The sequence below is a fragment of the Manis pentadactyla genome, chromosome 14, assembly GCF_030020395.1.
Source record: "Manis pentadactyla isolate mManPen7 chromosome 14, mManPen7.hap1, whole genome shotgun sequence".
NCBI classification, from domain to species: Eukaryota; Metazoa; Chordata; class Mammalia; order Pholidota; family Manidae; genus Manis; species Manis pentadactyla.
Window position 1 is genome coordinate 9,510,389 of NC_080032.1, and position 27,406 is coordinate 9,537,794.

Below are 27,406 nucleotides of genomic sequence, written 5' to 3' on the forward strand. Positions count from 1 at the left end.
ACTGCTGCCTGTCATGTAACTCATGTCTTAAAGTAGGGACCCGGGAGGGTCCACAGGAGACTATTCTACTTAGGTGAGTGTCTATAAAATTCATGTACTTAAAAAGCCCAGAGGTTATGCTTCTAATCTAATGGCCAAGTAACTCTGATTGGAGCAACAATTCCACATAAAGCAACTATAAACTCTGAACCCAAAGAAAGAAAGAAAAAAAAACCTACCTAACAGCACTGGAGAGGGATCAAAGGCAAGACAATTCTGTAGTGGAGGACTGAGCACTAGTGAGTTTTTCATTTTCTACTGCGAGCAGGCCCCAATCCATGCTGGGCCAAGAGGATAAAACTCAGATAAAATAATCTATGGTCTTTCTTCTTGTCTCAGGGGGAAGATTATTGCAGGGTAAATATGGCAGCTAGTGGGCAAGAAAAAGGCTACAAAGGAGACAGTGAGAGAAGATTATTTCCAAACTGTGTTTACAAACACTGCCCACATCTCTGGCTAACCCCTGGAGCGCGCATGCCCAGGACAGACTTCAAGTAGCCCAGATAAGGCTGAAAGAACCAAACAAAAATTCAACTGCTGCCCACTATGGAGGAGATAAGAGCTTCCAGTTCCCGTTCACCCGACCTGATGGCATGATTTAAATTTTTAAAAAATTAATATTCTGAGGAGAAACAAGACAGAACCCAAGGTTTTTACAATATATCATTCACAATGTCAAGGATAAAATCCAAATGTACTCCATGTAAAGAAACCCAGGAAGATGTGAACCATAGTCAGAGACATTCAACAGACACTGATCCCAAGAGCACCTCAGATGTTGAAATTTATATAAGGAACTTAAAGCAGCTATTATAAGAACATTAAGGAGAATTTGCTTGTGAGGAATGAAAAGATTAAAAACCCAGCAGAGAAATGTAAACTATATAAAAGGATTAAATGGACATTTTAGATTTGAAATTATAATATTTGAAATAAAAAATTAACTGGACAGGTTACTAGCATTTTGAAGATAAAAGCAGCATATATAAACTTAATGAAACAGTAATGGAAATTAAACAATCTTTACAGAGAAAAAATATTTTAAAAAATTAAAAGAGCCTTGGGGATTTGAACAATATGAAAAAGTGTAACATACATGTAAACTCAATTCCTAGAAGAGAAAAAATACCAATGAAAAAAATACCTGAAAGAATGAATGGCCAAAAGTTGACTAGAGTAGAAGACAAAAGACATAAACTTCTTAGAAGCTCAGCAAATCCCCCCAAAATAAAGAAAAATATACCACAGCACAGCCATAATCAAAATGACAAAAACCAAAACTAAACAAAAATCTTGAAAGCAGACAGAGAAAAACACATTACACGCAAGAGAATAATGAATGATTCAAAATGTCTACTGACTTCTTATCAGGAACGATGAAGAGGGGGAGGAGGGAGGGTCAAGGGGCAGAGTAGGGGGATCCTGAGCTCACCTCACCTTCTCTCACAAACACACCAAGGCTACAACTGCAGCTCTCTCTGAGATGACCTGAAGACAAGCAGAACTCTTAACACAGGTAAAGACACAAAGAAAAAGCCACATTAAAATGGGCAGGAGGGGCAGACGTGTGGTGTGGTCAGGACCCACACTCCAGCACTGCAACCCACAAGCAAGAGAGTATCGCAGGAGCAAGGGGTTCGCCCCACGTTGGGCAGTCCCACTCTGAGGACCTCCACCAGGAAGATGAGCCCCCACAATGTCCAGCTGTGAAAATCAGGCGGGTTAACTCCTGAAGAGTTGGAGGGCTACAGAAAATCAAGACTCCACTCTGTAAGGGCCCACACATACTCTGAGACCCAGCACAGAGGAAACATTTCGAAAAGTGCCTGAGCTATATGTGAAGGAGATTAGGATACGTGAAGAGGGACAGGGATCTGTAAGAACCTTCTGCAGGATAAGCAATGGCAGGCACCATTTTTCTTATTATCCTTCTCCCTAGCTGACCCAGTGTTGGCAGGTGCCATTTCTAACACACTCTATCTAAGTAGCTAGCATTACTCCTCCAGCCCAGGTGTTCCCCTGTAAACCTGCCCTGCCCAACCTGCCCACCCAGCACGGGCACCTACAAAGTCACTTCTACCCTGATGAACCTGGTGGGTAGCTTGGATAGTAACAGCACCCCCTCAAAATGGTTCTCACCTCACTGCACCCTGTGGGTGGCCTCAGCCTGGACCAGCACCCCCTCACCCCAAGTGGCTCCCACCCCAGAATGTCACACAGAAACAAACACTGTGTCAGGCAAAATGAGGAGACAAACACTGAGTCCTCAACCAAAGAACAAGACAAAACCTCAGAAAAGGAACTAAACAAAAGGTGATAAGCAATCTAATTGATAAAGGGCTCCTAGTAATGGTCATAAAGATACTCAATGGACTCAGAAGAATGGATGAACAGTGAGAATTTCAACAAAGGGTAAATTAAAAAAAATTTTTTTAAATGAGGATAGTTTAAGGGGCCTCTTGGAACAACAACTAATTAACATGCATTACAGGGGTGACAGAAGAAGAGAAAGTGGTATAAAACTTATTTGAAGAAATAATAGCTGAAAATTAACCTAACCTGGGAAGTTAACAGATATCCAGGTCCAGGAAGTACAGAGAGCCCTAAAAAGATGAACCCAAAGAGTTCCAGACCAAGACACATAATAATTAGAATGCTAAAAGCTAAAGAGAATCTTAAAATTGGCAAAAGAAAAGCAATCAGATATGTATAAGGAAACATCCGTAAGATTTTCATCTGATTTTTCAGAAGAAACTGCAGACCAGAAGGGAGCAGCACAATAAATTCAAAGTGCTGAAAGGATAAAACTCACACCCAAGAATACTCTAAGTAGCAGGGTTATCATTCGGAATTGAAGGAGATACAAGATTCCACCTCCCCCCAAAAAACACACGAGGGTAAAAACAGTTCATCACCACTAAACTGGCCTTACAAGAAATGGTAAAGGGACTTCCTTAAGTGGAAAAAACAAGAGCATAAATGGAAGTAAGGAAATTATGAAGAAAAAAAATCTCACTGGCAAAAGCAAACATCTAATAAAGGTAGTGGATCAACTAACTACTTTATAAAAGCATTAAGAAGGTTAAAAGACACAAGTAGTAAAGTCAACTATATCTACAACAACCAGTTAAATGATACACAAAGATGTCAAAAACAAAACATGGGTAGGGTAGTAATAATATAGCATTTTAAGAATGTGTTAGAACTTAAGAGATCATCAACCTCAAATAGACTGCTATATATATACCTCACTGTAACTAATCAAAGACCTATAATAGATACAAAAAAAGAGAGAGAAAAGAACCCAAGTATAAACTGAGAAAAGTCTTCAAATCACAAGGGAAGAGAGCAAGACAAGAAGAATGGAACAGAGAGGAAGTACTAAAACAGCCAGAGAACAATGAACAAATGGCAATAAAGTACATACATATCAATAATTACTGTAAATGTAAATGGACTAAATGCCCCAATCAAAAGATACAGGGTGACTGAATGGATAAAAATCAAGACCCATCTATTTGCTGTCTGCAAGAGACTTACAAATGGCATTTTTCAAAGAAACAGAACAAATAATCTTAAGTCCTAAGATTTGTATGGAATCACAAAAGGCCCCAAATAGTCAAAGCAGTCTTGAGAAAGACAAGCAAAGCTTGAGTTACCACACTAGTAGATTTCAAACTATACTACAAAGCTACATTAATCAAAACAGTATGACACTGGCACAAAAACAGACACATAGATCAATGGAACAGAATAGAGAGCTCTGAAATAAACCCACACTTACATGGTCAATTAATACACTACAAAGGAGACAAGAATATATACAATGGAGAAAATCAGTCTTCTCAATAAATAGAGTTAGGAAAGCTGAACAGCTACATGGAAACGAGTGAAACCAAACCACTTTTTACATTGTATACAAAAATAAACGATTTATTTTGATTAAAGACTTAAATGTAAGACCTAAACCATAACACTCCTAAATGAAAACAGGCAGTAAACACTGGACCTAGCAATATTTTTTTATTTTTTGGACCTGTCTCTTCAGACTAGAGCAACAAAAGCAAAAATAAACAATTGGGACCACCTCCAGATAAAATTCTTTTGCACAGTAATGGAAACCATCAAAAAAATGAATAGGCAACCTACTGAAAGGGTGAAGATATTTGCAAATAATATATCTGATAAGAGGTTACTATCTAAAATGTATAAAGAACTCATAAAACCCAATACTAGAAAAAAATATGATTTTAAAAAGGGCAGAGGACCCAAATAGATATTTTTCCAAAGGAGACATACAGATGGCCAACAGATGCATGAAAGATACTCAACATCACTAATCACTGGGGAAGTGCAAATCAAAACCGCAATGAGATATCACCTCATACCTGTCAGAATGGCTTGTATTAAAAGGCTAAGAAATAACAAATGTTGGTGAGGATGTGGAGAAAATGCACTGTTGGTGGGAGTGTAAAATGGTGCAGCAAACTATGGAAAACTATGGAAATTCCTCAAAAAATTAAAAATATAAGTATCATAGGATCCAGAAGTTCCACTTCTGGGTATTTATCTTAAGAAAATGAAAACACTAATTTAAAAAGATCTATGCACCTTTATGTTCACTGCAGTACTATTTACAGCTGAGATATGCGAGCAACCTAAGTGTTGACTGATAGATGAATGGATGAAGAAGATATGGGGTATACATATAAGGGAATTATTACTCAGCCATAAAAAAAGAATTAAATATTGCCATTTGCAACAACATGGATGAACCTGGAGGGTGTTACGCTAAGTGAAATAAGTCAGACAGAGGAACCCAAATACTGTATGATTTCAATTATTTATGGAATCTAAAAAACAATACAAAACAACACAGAAACAGATTCATAGATATAGAAAATGAACTGATGGTTGCCAGAAAGGATGGGAGTTGGGGAGAAAGGGAGAAAGGAAAGAAGAGAATTAAGAGGTACAAATTTCCAGTTATACAATGTGTAAGTCATGGGGATGCAAAATATAATCAATAATATTTTAAATAACTTTGTATGGTAATTAGACTTATTGTGGTGATCACTTCACAGTGTATATAAATGTCAAATCACTATGTTGCACACCTGAAACTATTTTATGTCAATGATACTTTAAGAAAAAGAATAAAAAAGCAGTGAAGGTCAGAAAAGACAAACATTATCTTTAAAGTTATAAAAGAATAAAAATAATCTAGAATTCTATACCCAATAAAAGTACCTTGAAGAGTTAAGGTGAAATAATGACAACTTTAGATAAAAGAAAACTAAGAAAATTCCACTGTCAGCAGATCTACATTATAAGCAATTCTAAAGAAAGATCATTAGGTAGAAAGCTGAAGATACAGTATAGAAACAAATCTTTACAGAAAATTGAAGAGGACCATACATGGTAAACATGGCAGTAAGCATAAAAGACTATTGACTATTATTTACCATAATTTCATGAAAATACCTATGAATGTATAAGCAAAAGTTATAACATTGTATAAATATATGACATTTCCAGATATACTATGTATGACAACTATACCATAAAGAAAAGAAGAATTCAGTAAGTGAACTTATGAGACTGAAAGTTTCTCATATTTCATGTGCTGCGGTACATAAATTACAACTCTAGGTAGATGATAAAATAAGTTTATACATTTTAATTTCTAGAGTAATCACTTTAAAAATAAAAAGGAATAGTTAAAAAGCAGAAACAGAAGAGACAAACATCAAACATATCAATAACTACATTAACTATTAGCAGACTACACATTCCAAAAGGCAGAGGATTTCAAAATGGATTTAAAAAACCAAGACTTAGATAGATGGTGTCTGTGAAAGATACACTTTAAAGAGAGACACAGACAGAATGTAAATGAAAAGACACACCATTAAAAAATGCAAAAGTATGAATGAGATGAGTGGGGTGGCTATACTAGTATCAGAGAATGTCGACTTCAAGATAAAAACTATTACTTGAAATAAAGAGAAATCTCTCTCAATAAAAACAGGTCCAATTCATCAGTAAGATGTAATAATCATGTTATCTACATATTAGTTGGAAACTAAAATTTTTAAAATAATGGTAGCATCCAAAAACATAAAATTATTAGGGATAAATTTAATAGAAGACATTTGCAGACCCTTACAGTGAAAACATAAAACACTGTTGTGAAACATTAAACTGGAGATAAACTAAAAAACTGAAGATATACTATGTTCATGGATTGGAAAGTTCAATATTGTTTAGATGTCAATTCTGTTGAAACTGATTAATTCAATCCAATCCCACTCAAAAGACCAGCAAGTTTGTTTTCACAGAAATTGGCAAGCTCTTTCTAAAATATAGAAATTGATGACCAAATAATTTTGATAAAGAACAAAGATGAAGGACTGATTTCAAGACTTACTATAAACTTGTAATAATCAAAATGGTGTATTATTGGAGCATGGGTAAGCATATAAAATGAGACTGTAACAATAGAATATGCATATACCAAAAAAAGAAAAAGAAAATGAACCTCAGCCCTTACCTCACACCACAGACAAAAATTTAGTTGAAAGGAACTTAAGATCTAAATAAAACAGCTAAAACTACAACACTTCTGAGAAAGAAACAGGAGAAAAACCTTTGCAACTTTGGGGTAGGCAAAGATTCCTTTGATAGGACAAAGAAGAGAATGAGCTGTAAGATTTAAAATTAGACATATTGGACTTCACCAAAATTAAAAAGTTTGTTCTTTGAAGAAACAGCATTAAATAAATACATGTGTAAATTGCACATGTAACAAAAAACTCATATCCAGAATATATTTTTTTAGATCTTATATCTCAATTCAAGACAAAACATAACAATTAAGAAATGGGTAAAAAAAAAACTTATTAAGGACTTGAATGTAAACCTGAAACCATAAAAGTCCTAAGGAAAATATAGGTGGTAGTTCTTTGACATAGGAAATCCATTACAAGAAGAAAACTGGAAATTCCCAAGTATGTGGAGATTAAACAAAATGCTACTGAATAATCAATGGGTCATAGAATAAAAACATACCCTCAGACAAATGAAAATGGAAATACAACATACCAAAATTTATGGGATGCAACAAAAGCAGTTCTAAGAGGGAAGTTCATACTAGTAAATGCCTACTTTGACACAAGAAAAATCTCAACCTTAGTGTAGTTTTTCAAGGAGCTAGAAGAACAAAGTTCAACATTAGTAGAACAAAGGAAATAACAAAGATCAGAGCAGAAACAAATAAAATAGAGACTAAAAAGCAATGGAAAAGTTCAATGAAACTAAGAGCTATTTTTTTGAAAAGATAACAATAATTGACCTTTAGCAAGACTCACAAAGAAAAAAAAGAGGACTCAAGTTAAATCAGAAGTGAAAGAGACATTACATCCAATACCACTGAAATACATAGGATCCTAACAGACCACTATGAGTAATTATATGCCAACAAACTGGACAACCTAGAAGAAATGGATGAATTCCTAGAAACATATACTTTACCAAGATTGAATCATGAATAGAAAGTAAGAACAGGCTGATCACTAACCAAAAACATCCCCACAAACAAAGCATAAGGCTTCACTGGTGAATTTTACCAAACATTCAAAGAAGAGTTCATACTAATCCTCAAACTCTTCCAAAAATCATTGGAGAAACACTTCCAAACTCAATTTTTTCAGGCCAGCATTATGCTGATACTAAAACCAGAGAAGGATTCCACAAGGAAAGAAAACTACAGGCCAATATTCATGAAAAATACAGATATAAAAATCCTCAACAAAGTATTTGCAAACTGAATTTGACAGTACATTAAAAATATCAGATCAAGTGAGATTTGTTCTAGATGCAAGAATGGTTCAACATCTACAAACCAATTAATGTGATACACCAAATTAACAAAATGGAAGATAAAAAAATATAAGATCATTTCAATAGATGAAAAAAAATTGACAAAATTCAACATCCACTTATAAAACTCAACAAAGTGGGTATAGAGCGAATGTACCTTACATAATAAAGGCCATATAGGACAAGCCCACAGCTATCATAATACTCCATGGTACAAGAAAAAGATGTTCACTCTCGCTACTTTTATTCAACGTAGTATTAGAAGTGCTATTCAGAACAATTATTCAAGAAAAATAATTAAAGGTGTACAAATTGGAATGGAATAAAACTGTCACTATTTGCAAATAGCATTATATATAGAAAACTGTAAAGATTCTACCAAAATACTGTTAGAATAAATAAATTCAGTAGAGTTGCAGGATACAATATCAATGTATACAAAAATCCATTGCATTTCTATACACTAATAACAAATTATTGGAAAGAAAAATTAGGAAAACAACCCCATTTACAATTGTTTTAAAAAAGTCTAATACATCTAGGAATTAATTTAATGAAGGATATGAAAGACCTATAAACTGAAAACTGTAAATACACTGATAGAAATTGAAGATGCAAATAAATGGAAAGACAATCCATGCTCATGGATTGGAAGAATATTGTTAAAATGTCCATGTTACCCAAAGCAATCTATAGGTTCATACAATCCCTAGCAAAATTCCAGTGGTTTTCACAGCAACAGAACAAACAATCCTAAAATTTACATGGAACCACTGAAGAGGCAAAGGAATCTTGAGAAAGAAAAAGCTGGAGGCATAATTCTCCCTGAGTTCAAACCATATTACAAGGCTCCACTAATTAAAAAATGGTATGGTATTGGCATAAAAACAGACACATAGATTTATGGAAGAGAATGCAGAGCCCAGAAATAATCCTATACATATATGGTTAATTTACAACAAAGGAGCCAAGAATATACAATGGGGAAAGAATAGTGTCTTCAATAAATGGTACTGGGAAAACCAGACAGCAACATGTAAAAGAATGAAACTGGACCCCTATTGTATACTCTACACAAAAATTAACTCAAAGATTTTAACATAAGACCTGAAATCATAAAACTCCTAATGTAAACACAGGTAGAAAGCTCCTTCACATGAGTATTGCACTTATTATTATAATTTTTTATTTGACAGCTAAAGTAAAAATCAACAAGTGGGACTACATCAAACTAAAGTGCTTCTACACAGCATAAGAAATCATCAACAAAATGAAAAGGCAACCTAACAAATGGGAGAAAATACTTGCAAATCATGTATTCATTAAAGTGTTACTAGTCAAAGTATATTTAAAATTCATACAACTCAATAGCAAAAAAAAAGCAAACTGATTTAAAAATGGGTTGAGCACCTGAAGAGACATTTTTCCAAAGACATACAGATGGCTAACAGGTACATGAAAAGATGCTCAACATCACCAATCATCAGGGAAATGCAAATCAAAACTACAATGATATATCCCCTCACACCTGTTATAAATGGTTATTAATGAAAAGACAAGAAGTAACAAGTGTTGGTGAGGATGTGGAGAAAAAGGAACCTTTGTGGACTGTTGCTGGGAATGTAAATTGGTACAGTCACTATAGAAAACACTATGGGAGTTCCTTAAAATATTTAAAATAGAAATACCATACAATCTAGCAATTTCACTTCTGGGCATAAGAAAAACAAAACCATTAACTTGAAAAGATATATGCATCCCATGTTCACTGCAGCATTGTAAGTGAATACCAGAAGCAACTTCAGTGTCCACTGATGGATGAATTGAAGATAAGGTATATATACACAACAGAATATTATTCGGCCATAAAAGGAAGGAAATCTTGCCATTTGTGACAACAGGGATGGACTCTGAGGAAGTGGAGAAAGACAAATACCATATTAACTCACTTATATATGGAATCTTAAACACAAACAAAATAAATTGAGCTCATATAGGAAACAGGCTGATGATGTCAAAGGCTGATGAAAAGGGAACTGAAGTAGATAAAGGGGGTCAAAAGGCACAAACTTCCAGTTATAAAGTAAATAAATCACAAGGATGTAATATACAGCATGCTGACTACAGTTTATAATACTGCACTGCATATTTGAAAGTTACTAAGAGAATAGATCCCAGAAGTTTTCATCACAAGAAAAAAAATTTTATAACTACAGTGTTGGATGTTAAACTTTTTGGGTTTATCATTTTGCAATATTTTCAAATATCAAATCACTATATTGTACACCTGTAACTCCTAAAATGTTACATGTCAATTATATCTCAATAGAAAATGGGTAAAAGATCTGAACAGACATTTCACAAATGAAGATGTGTGAATGGCCAACAAGTACATCAGTCATCAGATCAACTCAAATTAAAGCCACAAGGAGACAACGATTATCCATCCACCAGAATGGCTAAAATTAAAAAAAGGTTGAGAACACCAAAGTTGATGAGTTTATGGAACAACCAGAACTTTCATATATTTCTGGTGGGAGCATAAAATGACACAATCACTTGAAAATCTATTTGGCAATTTCTTACTACAAGCAGTTCCAAATATAGGAATATATACAATAGAAATTAGTACAAATGTCAGTGATTGTGTCACTATTTGTAGTAGTCAAAAACTGGAAACAACTCAAATGACTATTAACAGTACATGGCTAAACATTATCTTTTCCCATAATGGAATATTCTACAGCAGTGAGAATGAACAAACACATGTGGATGAATCTCCCACAGTGCTGAGCAAAAGCAGCCCAACACAAAAGAATGCTTATGTTATTATTCTGTTTATGCAGAAGTTCAGATTAAGGAAAAATTAATCTGTCATGACATAAAAGAGTGATTACCTTTAGATGATAAATACTGGGAGGGGCTCCATGGGGTGCTGGTAATGTTTTTATCTGTGTGTTTATGTGATTGTTTTTATTACTGAAAATTCACCAAGCAAAATATGTATGATTTTTTGCATTTTTCTGCATGCTTATTTTAATAAAAACTTTCTTTAAAAGATTATACAGGGAGGACGTATCACTTATAAAGTTGATCAGGAGTTAGATAACTAACTTCTTCAACGATGAGAGCTACAACAGGGCAATGGTATCTTATACATGCTAAGACAAAACAAATCTTGGTCTAGAATTCTACATCAAAGTATTTTTTAAGAATGAAGACAGAATACACACATTTTCAGATTAAAAAACTCATGACTTACTACCAACAGATCCTCATTAAGATAAATTTTAGAAGACAAATTTCAGGAAAAAGTAAAATGACCCTACATGGAAGGGGGGAGACGTGAAAGGGAATGATGAGCTGATATAGTGATAAGTACATGGGCAAATCCAAATATATCTTGATTGTAAAAAGTAGGTACAAAAATGTTTGATTTGTTAAAGAAAAATAGGATGGGACCAGTTTAGTACAAATTAATTAGTATAAATTTATGAGATGCTTTATCTCCAAAGAAGCTGTTTATATTTATATAATTTGTATGCTTGGAAATTCTGTAATTTTTACATAATATCTATTTATAACAAAATATGTAAAGTCATGTATTTAGATGATATGCAAATTTTATTTACATAACAATATTAACTGTCCATGTCATATTTATGCACATCTACATATTTAAATGTATAAACTTTTTGTTAGCTCTAGCTACGAAAAAGGCCTTAAAACAACGATAAACCCATTAGCCATGACGTATCTAGAACACGACTGTCCTGTGGAAAATTATATTTGCCATGAAAAGGTTTTCTGAGATGCCCATTTTGAAAACTCATTAAAAAAAGGGCGGGAGGGGTGACAAAAATTGAAGGTTAATTCTGCCTTTCCTATATGAACTGTACAACTAGATGGTCAATTTCTCTTCATAGAAGTATTGAAAACAATACATCGAGAAATAATTGAATAAGAATATCACTATTTTGCAATTCTCAATAAGTTAATGAAACTAAGCATTTACCAGTAATGGGTGCTATCAGTTCAGAAAGAAACAAATAATACACGTCTCCTAATGGAAGAACATAGTACCACTTATGAATTAAGTTTGCCAAAAATATTAAAACTGAATCTGGTTAAGCCTGTAGATCTAACAGCAGCAAAATCCATACTGTGGAAAGTTCTAAAGATCAACCGACCCAACTTCTTGAAGAAACTGCATGGGAGGAAAAGGATAGGATTACATGTAGATTAAAAGAAGCAAATTTTAAACTAGAGTTGGGGGATGCATACTAGGGTGATTGAAACTACAGAGAAAGGCAAAGAAGTGATTCCTACAAAAGCCAAGAATGGAAGAGGGAGTTGTGACTGGAATAAGGTACTTGGGAACTTACGAAAAGACAGGCAAATTTCTGTTTCTTGACCTGGTAAAGACAACAAGTTTCTCCCTATAGTAATTAATTTGTTTTATGTATTTTGGGGGGGTATTTGTACTGTATTTTACAATAATGAGGGTTAAAAAAAATATTTTAAAGCACGTTGGAACAGTTGGGGGAGGAATGGGTACTCTCATAAATTGCTGGTGGGAGCATAAATTGGTACAGTCTTTATGGAAGATAATTAGGCAAAAATCTGTAAAAACTAAATGTGCATAACTTTGACTTGATAATTCTACTTTCAGGAATTTATCTCATAGTTACACTTATGTAGGTGAAATGTAAAAGGATATTTAATTCAGGACTCTTGTAATAGCAAACTACTGGATAAAACCTAGGGGGCCATCAATAAGACACAAATTAATAAATTACAATGGAATTGTCCTGTATCTATTAAAAAAAAAAAAGGCAACCAAAGTGATCCACAGATTCAATATAATCCTTCAAAATCCCAATGGCTTTTTTTGCAGAAATAGAAAAACCCATAGTAAAATTCATATGAAATCTCAAGGGATTCCTGAATAGCCAAAATTATCTTTAAAAAAAAAAGCTAGAGAACTTACATTTCTTGAACTCAAAACTTACTATAAAGCTACAGTAACCAAAACAGTGTGGTATGGGCATAAAGACAGACACAGATCAATGCAATAGAATAAAGAGCCCAGAAATAAACCCTTGTATATATGGTCAAGTAATTTTTGGCAAGCGTGCCATGACCATTCAATGGGGAAAGGATAGTCTTCTTTATTTAGCAAATGGTGCTGGGAAAACTGTACGTCCATATGCAAAAGAAGTTGGACCCTACTCAACATTGTATACAGTAAGTAACTCAAAATGGATCAAAGACCCTGTGTTGAGTTAAAATTATAAAACTCTTAGAAGAAAACATACCACAAAAGCTTCATGAACTTAGAGTTAGCAATGATTTCTTAGATATGACACGAAAGGTACAGGCAATAAAAGAAACACATCAACTGGACTTCATGAAAATTAAAAAATGTCTTACATCAAAAGACAGTAGCAACAGAGTAAAAATGCAACCCAAAGAATGGGAGAAAATATTTGCATACTGATAGGGGATTAATATCCAGAATATACAGAGAACTCCAAAAACTCAACAGTAACAAAAATTAAAAAAAACAAAACAAAAACCTAATTTGAAAATGGGCAAAGGACCTGAATGGACATTTCTTCAAAGAAGATATAACAAATGGCCAAGAGGCACATGGAAAGATGTTTAACATCATTGATTATTAGGAAAATATAAATCAAAATTGCAATGAGATAGCATCTCACACCCATTAGGGTAGCTGCTGTCAAAAAGCTGAAAATAATAGAGTTGGCAAGGATGTGGAGAGACTGGAACCCTTGTGCACTACTGACTGGAAAGTAAAATGATACAGTAATTATGGAAAACAGTATGGCAGTTCCTCAAAAGTTTAGAATTGACATATGATCCAGCAATGCCACTTGAGTATATACCCAAAAGACCAAAAGAACTGATAACAGGGTCTCAAAGAGATGTTTGACACCACTGTTCACAGCAGCATGTTCACAAAAGCCAAAAGGTGAAAGCAACCCAAGTACCCATTGACAGATGAATGGATAAACAAAATGTAGTCTGGCCACACAATGGAATATTATTCAGCCTTAAAAAGGAAGGACATTCTGACACATGTTACAATATGAACCTTGAGACTATTACACTAAGTGAAATAAGCGAGTCACAAAGACAAATATTGAAGGATTCCACTTACATGATACATATGGTAGGCAAATCACAGAGACTGAAAATATAATGGTGGTTGCCAGGGGCTGGGGTAGAGGGGAGAATGGTAAGTTATTGTTTAATAGACCTAGAGTTTCAGTTTTACAAGATGAAAATAGCTGTGGACATGGATGCATGACATTATCAATGTATTTGATAACAGTGAACTTACACTTAAAAGTGTTAAGATGGCACTATTTACAATAGCCAAGAAATGGAAGCAACCTAAGTGTCCATCAGTAGATGAATGGATAAAGAAGATGTGGTACATATACACAATGGAGTATTACTCAGCCATAAAAAGAAAACAAATCCTACCATTTGCAACAACATGGATGGAGCTAGAGGGTATTATGCTCAGTCAAGTAAGCCAGGTGGAGAAAGACAAGTACCAAATGATTTCACTTACCTGTGGAGCATAAGAACAAAGCAAAAACTGAAGGAACAAAACAGCAGCAGACTCACAGAACCCAAGAATGGACTAACAGTTGCCAAAGGGAAAGGGACTGGGGAGGTGGGTGAGAAGGGAGGGAGAGGGGGAATAAGGGGCATTACGATTAGCATACATAATGTAGCAGGGGGGGCACAGGGAAGGCAGTACAGCACAGAGAAGACAAGTAGTGATTCTATAGCATCTTACTACATTGATGGACAGTGACTGTAATGGGGTATGTGGTGGGGACTTGATAATGAGGGGAATCTGGTAACCACAATATTGCTCATGTAATTGTATATCAATGATACCAAAATAAATAAATAAATGTAATAATTCCAATTATTAGTAATTAAACAATTCTCATGTAAAAAAATGTGGTAAGATGGTAAATTTTATGTGTAATTTATCACAATAAAGTAAAATGAAGAAAAACTTAGTTTGAAATGGATCACAGACCTAAATGTAAAAGGTACAGCTTTTAAACTTGTAGAAGAAAACATAGTGAAATAAAATCTTTGTGATTTTGGGGTAGACTGATTTCTTAGCATGAATTACAAAAAGCATGAATCATAAAAGAAAAAACTTGGTAACTTAAACTTCCTCAGAATTAAAAATTTCTGCTGTTTGAAATATACCATGAAGAAAATGAAAAGGCAAGTGACTGGGAGAAAATATTTGTAATACATACATCTAAGAAGGGACTTATATTTGTAATATATAAAGAACTGTTGATTCAATAATAAAAAGACAAACCAATTTGAAAATGTGCAATAGATTGGAACAGACACTTCATAAAAGATGTACAAATGACCAATAAGCATATTAAAATGTACTCAACATTATTAGTCTTCAAGGAAAAGCAAATTAAACTGCAGTGAGATGCCATGACATATCCTTTGGAATGGCTAAAATGTGCTCATGGCGATGTGGAATAACTGGACTCTCATACACTGCTGGTGGAAATGTAAAATGGCACAAACACTTTGCAAATCTACTTGACTGCTTTTCCTGGAGTTAAATGTATACTTCCCTTACAATTCAAGAGAAATTTTTCCAAGAGAAATGAAAACATGTATCTAAAGAAAGACTTCTGCAGAAATAATCATAGCAGCTTTATTTATAATGGCCAAACACTGAAAACTCAGAAGTCCATCAACAAATAAATGGATAAAATCTGGTATGTCCAAAGAAATATCACTCAGCAATGAAAAGGAATGAAACACAAAGAACAATGATGAATCTTGAAAATGTTATGCTGAAATTAGAGACAAAAAATAATTCATACCAAATGATTCAATGGTATCAAACTCTAGAAAAGGCAAATCTAACTTACAGTCACAGAAAGCAGTTCCATGAATGTCTAGGGTTGGGAGTGTGAGGGGAATGACAGGGAAAAGGTACAAGGAAACCTTTTAGTGCTATGGAAAGTCATGTATCTGGATTGTGGTAAGGATAACCTGAAGTATTTATTTGACAAAAATCTTCAAACTGTATACTTAAAATAGATGCACTTTATTGTATTTGTAAGCTATAGCTCAGTAAAGCTGAATAAACATCTGCACATTAGAAGACATAAGATTGCTCCTTTATAAAGTAGGGATAATAAGAGTACCTACTTTGTATGTGCTGTGATGAGTAAAAGGGTAAGGATTAGGTCATGTGAAACACCAAGGGCATGGCATACAAAATAAAACTCAAAAAATGTTGGTGGGGCAAAATTTTCTTAAATAACTGCACAACAGAATCACTATGAATCAGTGGTTCTCAACTAGGGGTAATTTTGCCCCCAGGGGTCATTGGGCAATGTCTGGAGACATTTTTGATAGTCATGACTGGAGGGCTGCTACTGACATCTAGTGAAAAGAAGCCAAGGACACTGCTCAATGCCCTACATGCACACGACAGTCTCCACAACAGAATTATCTGACCCAAAGTGTCAGTACTGCAGAGGTTGAGAAACCCTGCTGTAAACAAAGTGACACAATCCACAGATGGAAAAATATAAAGTGTACATAATGAATATGGAATTCAAATCCAAAATGGTCATATACTATCTGCCACACATCCAAAAAAAGCCAATAGGAAAATGAGCAAAGGAGTAAGAACATAGCCAGTAACATGAAAAGATCCTCATTCTGCAGGGAAAGGCAAAATAAATATGTGAGGTAGCATTTTAAAACGAATAAAGTAGTGAAAGTGACAAATTCTGACAATACCAAATGTTGGTGATACAGAACAGAAATCTGTATTACGCACTTAACAAGTAAAAGGGTAATTAAAGCCATATATAGATTACACAAATGCACATGTGCCCATATGAGAATGTGTATATCCACATATGTAAATTACTCCTGCATTAGGATAAGTAGCGATTAATGACATTAGTTAATTCTAGGGATGAAGGGAGTAGGATGGGGAAAAACTTAATTATACCTTAATTAAAATTACTGTTCTGCTTTCTGAAAGCCATAAGCTTTTAAATGATCCCCATTCACTGAACACCTATTACATATCAGGTAATGTGTAAGATAGGTGCTTTTATTCCTCACAAAAAATCTATGTTGTAGATATCAGTAGCTCCCTTTTACAGATAAATTATGTCTCTGAGAGATTAAATAATTTACTCAAAGTACATAGCCAGCAAGTGGCAGAGCCAGAATTCAGGCCAAAGACTTCCTACTGCAAAGTACAACCAACCCTGTATGTACCACAGTGGTATGATATCATGACCTTTACTCTAATGTTTGACAAAATTAAAGCATTCTTGGGAATACTTCCAGTTTTCAGACAGAAGATACGACAGGATGGCAAAATAGAGAGTAAGCAAGGCAAATGACAGCTACAGACTTCTTCCCCAGGAAAATGTACATGGACATGAAATTATGTGTATAATTCCAGTGGTTCACAAATTCCACAAATTCCCTGGAGGTAGCCAGTAGAAGGTCTTTGGATCCCAGGTTAAGAATGTCTCCTCTAGGGAAAAAAAGGCCAAATTGAATTATATTTGAAGGTCTGTTCAAATTTCTTTGATCAGAGCTATACTTCAGCAACTAATGCACAAGCGTTCCAAACACTGTTCATGTTCAGAATCTTTTGGCTTTCCTCAGGAAAATCTACCATCATTCTTACTATAATGAGCTCTTTGTTCCAGAACTATATACAAGAGAAATAATGAAACCGGTGGTTAGATGAGGCTTATCGAGTTAGTTAAACTCAATTGGACACCATGTGTAAAAGTTACCTTTGTTGAGGGTTCAAAGTTAAAACAAGGAACCAATGATGTTAGGCTTAAAAAAGAGGTTGGATCTTTTATACATCCAGAGACAACTACCAGTAAGTTACAGCCCATCTTATGTATGTATTTGCAAAAATGCGCGAGTCAACAGCTTTAGTTTTAAAACAAGAATATCCACACAACTCATTAGTTTATTTTTTTCATGTGCAATTGTCTTTTACTTTGTATGTCCTTTCTGATTTTGGGGTGATGGTTCATGTCTTTCCTACTCTTCAATAGTGCCTCATTCTTCTACTTTTATCTCTTCAGCAGATGTACAGTACAATTAGTTACATAGGTTTTATGTTTTCTATCAACCTGCCTAATTTTGAATTAGTATGTTTTCTTTCCCTCAATAAATACATCTCAACTGGTTACTTTCTTAAACTGTCCTTACAATCTTCAATTCATTGTTTTAAGGTGAATCTTTAGATGGGAAAAGGAGACAATGTTCATACTGTGTACTAGTTCAGTTATGCTCCATCCAGCACACTGTCTCATTTATTTTACAAACATTTGAGTACTAACTGTAAGCAGCAACTGTGCAATGCAGACAATGGAATTAGTGAACACTTGTGGCAAGACGTCAAAAGTTACAGAAATGTTCTGCAACACCCTGATTTTTCTTAATCAATAAAACATGTCAACCACAAATTTATCCACAATGTTTTAAAAGCTATCTGTATTTTCAGGCTGCATAATACTTAGGGAGAAATTAAGACATAAATTGACCACCTGTAAGTTTGGCAATTTAAAATTACCTCCTTGATGGTAATGAACACCTGCTAGCTGTAATACATATACAGGAGTACAAATCTGTAGTTGCTCTACTCTTACCTCTAAGTATCTTCTAGATTTTGACTGTCACTTCCTTCTTTCTTTAACTGAGAGCAACTATTTGGCACAAAGACTGTCTGCATGCCTCAACTATTTATTAATTTTTTATAGGAAAAAGTGTAGTGGAAAGACCATACTTTGAAGCTTTTAAAACCTGGATTTGAAACCTGGTTCTGTAAACAAGCTAATTAAGTGGCTTTTGCACGAGTCTCAACTTGGCTCTCTGAACTACATTGTCATCCTTACTAAAGCATGCTAAAATGCCTATCTCATAATGTTGTTCTAAGGGTGAAGTGATATAAAGCCCCTCCATTACCTGGCACAGTAGTTGACATACAGTAAGTGCCCAAGCAATGCAAGCTAATCTGTTACTAAGCTCACTTAGAGTAAGAACATGTGTTTTCGTGAATCCTCACCAAAATAATGACTAGCAAACTGCTTCAAACATCACAGAAACTCAGCAGATCCCAGGCACTGCCTTAAGGAGGAAATCTCTAGCTTTTTGGAAAGTATTTCACTTGCATTATTTTTTGCGAGGCAACGCTAAGTCCATTGGGTGAATTTCAATATCAGATACACCATACAGGTTTATACAGAAGTATTTTGATGTTGTTTTCTTTTAATAAGCTTTCAACAGATTCCCATGGTTCCTGGAGTAGGATTCAAACTCTTTGCTATGGCCTAGTAATCTATTTAGTCCCAGCTCACTCCATCCTCTCCCCCTTGAGATGTAGCAATACCTGCCCTCTAACTGCTTGTCAAAAACTAAGCTTATTCCAGCCTCAGGGGTTATTTTCCTGGAGTGCCTTTTCCCCACCGGCACAGGCTGGGCTGTTTACAACGTTAGGCCCAAACAGGGTCCTCCTGAGAGTCCTTCCTTGACTAATCTGCCTCCCCCATCACCCTATTTTATTCATAGAAGAGCATTTACCACCCTTCCGCCAAGTTCTCTTTTGTTTCCAAGCGAGGGCAAGGACTGTGTCTATTGTTTTCAGACGCATCCATTAGCGTCTAGAATCGTGCCTGGCATAGAGTAAACCAGTGGCCCCCAACCCACTATTTGGCCTAAGGTCCACCTTTTGGCTTTCGGGCTGGAGCCCGGCTGGATGAGAGGGTCGGGTGGGTCGGTGGGCCGCTCCCTGTGACCGCCCTCACTCTCCCCAGGTCAGGTCCTTCTCCCGGGTCTTAAGGGAGAGCTCGTCTTTCCCCCGGGGGGACTCGGTCGGGCGTGCTGGACGTTCCTCCTGGAGGGGGGGGGGGAGTCGCAGCAACTGCCAGATTATGGGTTCTCGGGCAGGGGTGGATTTGGGCTTTGGGGAACTCGTGTGGCCGCAACTGTCGGCCCGAACGAGGTGGGCCTGGTTAGGCGGCAGCTGGAATGCATGAGCCAGGTGAGCATCTTCCTGCGGAATCTGAGGCTCCAGGGAGGACACCGAGCCTCGCGGCGTCCGTCTCCACAACCCATCCGGTCTTTCTGTGGACTTCGGAATGCGGTGTCCGTCTAGGAGGCGGGCCTCCTCCCAAAAGCGGTGAGAGAAAGTTTAGTACTGGCCACAGCATACAACTTTCAAGGAACCGACTGAGGAAACTCACCAGAAAGCACAGGATACACAGGCGCTCCAAGGGAACCTGACTAGAGCGAGGAGCCTTTGGGAGGAGACTGGAGAGCCGGGGCAGAGTTTGCGCAGTTGCGAGAGAATCGGCACGACCGCCCACCGGCCGCGCAGCCGCAGTGGAGGCCGCGTGCGCTTAGGGTGGGGCACAGTACTTGGGCGGTACTAGCCCTTCTCGCGCGCTGACGCGACCGGTCGCGGCGGAAGGGTGTGGATGCGCAGGCGCCCTGGTGGCGCGAGAGGGCAGGGAGGCGGGGCCGCGCAGGCGCCCTGAGCGGCGGTAGCGGCGGCGGCGGAGCTGGTGGTGGTGCTAACGGCGGCAGCTGTGAGGGGGTTCCGGGAAGATGGTGCTGATTAAAGAATTGTAAGTGGGTCGGTAGGCACGAGCGAGGTTCTGGGACGGCGGTGGTGGGAAAGTCACTGATCAAGAGGTGGCAGCATACTCCGAGGAGGAGCGAGCCTCGCGCTGGCCGCTCGTGCGTGCGCCGCCTCCCCCGGCACTCGCCCCCGGCCCGCTCGAGGCCCGGCTACTGCGCGCCCCCAGGTTCTCCTCCCCCGGCGTTGCCACGGTAACACTGCCCTCTCCCCGGGGACTGAGGCAGCCGGGTCCGGTCGGCTCGCGTGGCTCGGAAAGACGAGGCTGGGAGTTTCCGCCGGGACCCGCCTTCTCCCCAACCCCCTATCCCCGGTCTGAGACTGGGCCCACCCCGGGCCGGCCGGTGGGATGGAGCCGTAGCCCGGGGTTGGGAACGACGCGATAGGTCTAACTGTGATTTGCCGTCTGGGTGGAGCCTGCCTGCAGCCCGCGGGAAACGGGCTTATTAGCAGGTGAAGGCAGCCTTGGTGTCGGGATTCAGGAGCGGACGTAGGCACCCTGAAGTTCACGGTGGAGCCGGGAGTCCGGAAAAACTGAGCGCCACCGTGCAGCCCAGTGGGCCCAACCGGAGAGCCTTCTTCTGCTCTAAGTCTCACAGACTTAGAGATGGGGTGACACTCTTGGCTCCACCTCCTTCACCGGGTTGAGTCAACTTAGATGGGTTTCGGGTGATTTTGTTGAGAAGTTGTGGTATTACCACCGCCAGGACAGTGAGTATCGCAGGAAATCTGGTTGGCAGTGAATGTTCAGCTGTCACAGCTGGTTCTTACCATTATTCCTTGGGCAACTAGGGAGTCTGAGTGTAGCCCGTACTTTGGTTTCCAAATCCTCTTTTCATTTAAACAAAAATGTTGGCCTAATTTAGCTGTCTCTGGATACTTCATTTTTAGTGTTACCAAACTTTCTTTAAAAAGTCACTTCTGTCGCTTCTTTGCTTAAAACATCCAAAGACCCCCTGTCTTGCTGAAAGTAAAAGCCAAAACCTATTTTATTTTCTACTTTGATCTTGCCCATTTACTACCCTTCCCTTGTCCATTACAAACTCACAGACTTCTTTGCTGTTCCTCCACTATGCCAGAAAAAAATCTCTGTTCAGTGCTTTTCTGCTTGCTGTTCCCTCTGCCTGGAATGCTCTTCCCTCACCGTGCTAGCTCCCTTCCTTCAGCTCGTTGCTTAAATATCACCTTTTTAGGGACTCCCTCAAAGAAAACCTAATTACGACCCCACCATTTGTTATTTGCTTTCCCTGCTTTATTGTTCTTAATAGCAGTTATACCATTAGCGTGAATTTGTTTTGCTCACTCCCATATCCCCAACTCTTAGAATAAGTCCCTGGCACGTAGTTAAGTGCTCAATCAGTATTTGTTAAATAAATTAATGAAAAATTATAAGTATAGTCAGTGATAGGGATCCTGAGAAAAGACACATTTTCAGTTAAAGCTTGTTTATAGTGTTGAACTTTGGACTTACATAAAGCTTTTCTTACAAGTCATTTATGCAGTGTATCATGCAAGTGTTATTTATTACTCTAACAGCTCTGTTATGTAGGTCGATGGCAGATAATAAGATAAATGGAGGAAACAAGACAGAAAGAAGTAGACTTGGCCTAAGTGAGAACTGATTTTAGATCACAGGTACAGTCATTTTTCTTTTAGTAGAGTTACTTCCTCCTTCCTAAAATGTGAATTAAGTGTTCAGTAGATCCCTTTGACAGTTACATGAAGCGTATCAAGCAGACTCATGGAAAGCAGTCACATTGGGAGTTTGCACACTGCTTTTTGTGAACCTTTCCTTTCATTATAAAAATTTTAATGCACCGAGGTAACAAATGTTGAAATGTGCCCAAAGTGTTTTTCCCTAAGCAGTTACAAATGACATTTCTTGATGTTCACTTCTCATGTATGTCTCCCCGAGACTTTTTTCCCCCTAGACTTTTTGAAGGCAAGAAATCTAGTCTAGCCAACTCTAAGTATAAGTACTCGGTGTTGAATGAAAAAAATGATTCTTCCTACACCCAAGTAAACTTTCTAAAACTGTTTATGGTCAGGAGCGATGAATAAGTCATTCCTATGTGAAGATGTTTGTGAACTGTAAAATACTCTGGCAAATATTTGTTGTCTTAAAAAGTGCCATCTATTTTTGACGTGGTTAAAAGGTTAGAAATGACTTTTCAGGGTGGGGCACTCCCTTAAGCAGTAAATGAAGTTGCCGTTAGCATGGAGTCCTGGTTTTAAAGAACGATTGCTAGTTCCATTTGGAAAGTTAGTTTCATGAGGATTTTCAGAGAAGGTTGAAAAGTTTCAAGTTGTAAAAGTTGAATACTGCTTTTAGAATAGTAATAAAAAAACAAAGCTTGGCGATTTTTTTCTCACTTTTTTTAAGTGGATCTTAAGTTACTTGACTCATCATTCATTCAGAATGTCTTAATCAGTCACTTTCATTTTGTGAAATAAGTTTCCCTGAAAGTGTTATATAAAAACAAGGATCTTCTCACTTGTGAGCAGTGGCTAAAACTACTCAGCAGTGATACTTTGGCTTAGAAACTTCAGGGAAGACATTCCTCTCTGTTCCTTCTGTTTCCTCTATAGCCCATCATCTTGGTTCCAGCCATTGTAAACCCTTGCCCAGCCTCCCAAAAGATTGTTTTTCTCCATACTTCTGCTTCTCAGTGTTTTCAGCCCACAAAATGACTTCTTCAGGTTAGCTGTAGTTATGTCACTTACTCCTTTTGGAACAACCTTCCAGAATTCTTTGTTGCTTAATGAACTTAATACATTTCTACTGTTGTATTGCAGGCCCTGAATCTGTGCTCCCAACCTATATCTCTGTCTATATCTCACTATATCATCCAGAATATGCCCCCAATCTGTATCTTAGTCTTCCCCATATACTCCCTCTGCCCCAGTTTATTTTCTGTTACTGAGACAGAGAGCGAGTCAGTGCGTACCCTGAGGAGACAACTAAAATGATTAGGCATGGAAGGACTTAGAATAACAAGTTTATTCTTGCTGAGAATAGGAATTAGTACCATTGTGAGCTTGAAAATGTTTATTGTCTTTAGATGACCATTATCAGAAAGACAGAGTAATGAGTGACCCCCAGTAGTCGAGGAGGAGGGAATAGTAGAAGCCTTGATTTGTACGTGTTGGAGATTAAGGTGATGGGAGCATTCAGGCAGATGTTTGAGGAGAATAAGGAGAGAGGAGCAGGTGGAAAATGCAGCTAGAGAAGTTGGAATGAGGAAGACTACTGGAGATTTTCTATAAAATGAACATTGCAGTGACCATGTGAGATTTCCTTTTTTTCTGTATGATTTTCTTATAATAGAGTTAAGATTTAAATAGTGTTACTGTGGTAGCTTAATGTCAGGAGGAAGAGTTCTGAGAAGGACGAGGGCAAAAAAAGTTGCTATCTTGGACTCTAGCCATTATTATGAGATAACTGATATTCAGGGATGTTCTTGCTTTTCAGAGTTTATGGTGGAAATAAGTAAAGGTACTTCTCTGTAAAAATCTGGAGATAAAGTGCAATATTCTGATATAAAATAATTCACTGTAGTACCCTTTTTTTGGAATTCAACTTCAGGAGCATTGTGCCACTATACAGGTCCTTTTGTATGTCCAATAACAAACCCTTGGATAAGACCACATATTAACCTTACATTGACTCTACCTTGGAAGGGGTTATATTTATAAGGTTCAAGGTGTTTTCCATGGTAAACTTTTGCCTTATAAATAGAGTCTAAAAGACCTTTTAATTGTTTTCCTCTTAATAAAATTGAGGAATAATTGGATATTGGGAACAGTTTTTGGAAGCATTCACTCACGAGGTTAAAGACATCTATTCTGTGATAAGTATTATATAAACAAAATGCATAGTATAGATGGAGAATGAAACCATACTAAAAATTTTGTGAACGCATCCTGACCAGACAGTCTACACATAATAGATTTGGTACCCTGCAGTTTTCAGTGATGAGTTTTCTCTTGTTCCTGTATTCCTCACAAGAATCTCTACAACTGCCTTTTTGGGGTTCTGGTACAATGAGGATACTAAATGCAAGTGATCACTGTGGGCCAGGAAAGGTAGTTTTATTTTCCCAGTTTAAAAGCATTATTTCCCCAGTTTAAAAGTTTAAAAACTTTTCTATGTACTGTGCTATCATTGTACTTAAAGTAAAAGCTCTTTGGAGTGTAAAGATCTGAGCTTTAAAGCCAACTATTTCATATGTAATGTATATTGTTTTTTCTTTTGTCTTTTTAGTCGTGTGGTTTTGCCATGTTCTGTTCAGGAGGTAAGTTGTGCTTGCTTCATTATTATTTTGTTGATAGGGTTTGTTTTGATACGTTACGGTCATGGTTTCGTTGTATTCATTTACCTTTACATTCCAGTTTATGTGATAAAATGAATTATGGTGTGTTACAGATAATTGTAAATGAATTTCTTTTACACTGTCTTGTTTTGGAAGGGTCTAAACAATGTAGTTTAACTTCCTGTCCAGTGCAGGAATTCTCTAAAGAGAAAGGAGGTTCCAGCCTCAACTTAAGCACTTTAAGGTTAAGTAGCTTGCTGCTTAGAGAGGCAGTCTACTTTATACTGTGTGATATTTTAAATGTTTGTCTTTACTTTAAACCAAAATTGGCTTTCCTGTAATGCTTGACTGTTGTTTACAGTTCCTTTCACTTGAGCAATGGGATATAAGCCTGTTCTGTCTTGCATATGGTAACCTCAGGTTTTCTTTTGGCAGTTCTCTCTCCTCCTCCCCCAAGTGCTTTGTTCCATCTCTACGTGAGGTCAGAAGGTTAAACATTCCCAGAACGTTCATTTGGCCTAATATAACGTGACCCCTAGACTTCCTCCCCAGCTGGGCTCACTACTGCATGTGTTGTAGTTGTTGCTCTGACTGAAAACAGTATTCCAGATACAGTCTCACCAGCACACACTCGTGAGAGGTTATTGTCTGCCTTGAGCTGCATATGATACACAAATACATTACCTATTCAGAACTTGCATGTCCTGCAGTATAGCTGTCTGTAGTACAGCCAAGAATGAGGATAAAAGTGAGAAGGCTTCCGAGAAATCAAGATATATGTAGCAAAACTCATAAAGCCCTCTGGGTCCTTCTGTAACTTGCACACAGCACACAGTTTGCACTTGATCAGTTACCTGGTTTTCCTAGAGCTGACAGTAGATGAGAAGCAGTGAATTGGAAGTGGGACAAAACAAACTGATAACCTAAGAAGTGACAGCTGACAGAAGACAGAAAGAAAAAAATAAAAGTAACATGCAGGAACTAAAATCAAGTAGCTTAGCTGTCTGGCACTGTTTAATGTAGACTAGAACACAGTTGTATATATCTCTGTAGTGCTGAGGTTTAACTGTATTAAAACACTCGAGAAAAGCCAGGTTACCCTGATTCTTTACTTGTACAGTTGACTGTTTGAACTTGCATTTGGAAATTGACAGTTGTTTTTGTTAAATTTTTTCTTTCGGTTTCAGCTAGTTGGACCAACTTGCTGAAATCTTTCTGAGTCTTGGTATTGTCGTCCTATATAATCTCAGCTTTTTGTTATCCTTAGACTTAGTAAATATGCCTCCTGTCTCTTAAGTTTTTCTTAAAAATGAGAATGAAAGCCTAGCAACATGCTACAAAATATCAGTCCATTAATAATTTTTTGGATACTGTTGTTGTTTCTGTATAAATTTTTGCTGCTCTGTTCCCAGCCAAGATCAGATTTACCTTTTGACTTGGAGACATTTTAATCCTATTGTTAAAATATGACAGTATGGAAAGGAACATTTTGAAGTAGCCTTACTCGACTAAACCTTGTGTTGTAACATGAAAACCAAAAGAAGAAATACAGCTCTCTAGCAGTTTAAAATCCCTATAGAAACTTGTTTTTTATGCATTTAAAAAATGTATTTGATTCCAGCTTCCTAAACCATTCCAAGTTGAGTGTGTTTTAATTAACCGGCAAGATAGCATCATATGCCCATGGGGTTTTTAGGTAGGAATATTTACTGAACTTAAAACTACCTTGTTTTGTGTCCCTCAAACAAAATGTTCATTTTGAATTACTAGTTTTTATATGTAGCTTTTCTTTGAAAATATGCTTATAAAAAAGAAAAACATTCTTCAGGCTTTCTTCATTCAGAGAAAGAAGTTTAGCCAAATTAGAAGAGATTAGAGATAGTGCCATGATTGAGTCACTGGAAGAAATCAGAATACAAAAACTTGGCTTTTTATCATCTGTTGGACCTGTTGGCCATTCCAGATTAGCATATAACAGTACTGCCTACTCAGAGGTACTGGTGGAGACTACTGAGAATTAGGGTTCACTTTAAAATGAAATCGAAACTGTCAGCAATTTTTTATCTTTTATGGTAATAGTTGAATATTGACAATACTTTAAGAGCAGTTTCAATTTACTGGAGAAATTCATAATTAACAGCTCTGATCCTGTGTACCCATACTGTTTCTGTTTGGGTAGGCAAGGGCCAAATTGGGCATATCACTCAGTCCTAGAAAGAGACTAGTAAATCCCAGAGGACTACTAACATTTGAACTGTAATGATTCTGTGTATTTTTTTCTTTTTATGATTATACCATATCCTTCCTCTTTATTATTGAAAACGGTATTCTGGTTGCTCAATATAATTGAGTAATTGGCAAAGTAATGCTTACAGCCCTGCCATATCATCCTAGAATTTTGTGAAATTAAATACAAATGTATAGCTATTATTCAAGAAGAGCA

General features: G+C 37.0%; 1 protein-coding gene and 1 long non-coding RNA gene across 4 annotated transcripts in view; one reads left to right on the top strand and one right to left on the bottom strand.

The window, feature by feature from the left end:
* The window catches only part of LOC118924283 (uncharacterized), a 74,118-nt gene extending 53,742 nt beyond the window's left edge, over positions 1 to 20,376 (bottom strand). For both annotated transcript variants that reach the window (XR_005029539.2, XR_008993852.1), the window contains exon 1: positions 20,256 to 20,376. This is a non-coding gene — a long non-coding RNA (uncharacterized LOC118924283). The remainder of the gene's footprint in view (positions 1 to 20,255) is intronic.
* Positions 20,377 to 20,511: 135 nt separating this feature from the next.
* Positions 20,512 to 27,406, top strand: part of PITPNB (phosphatidylinositol transfer protein beta) — a 61,319-nt gene continuing 54,424 nt past the window's right edge. For both annotated transcript variants that reach the window (XM_036908929.2, XM_036908928.2), the window contains exons 1-2: positions 20,512 to 20,639; positions 24,915 to 24,945. In XM_036908929.2, coding sequence (XP_036764824.1) covers positions 20,620 to 20,639; positions 24,915 to 24,945 — 51 coding nt within the window. In that variant the 5' untranslated portion in view covers positions 20,512 to 20,619. The remainder of the gene's footprint in view (positions 20,640 to 24,914; positions 24,946 to 27,406) is intronic.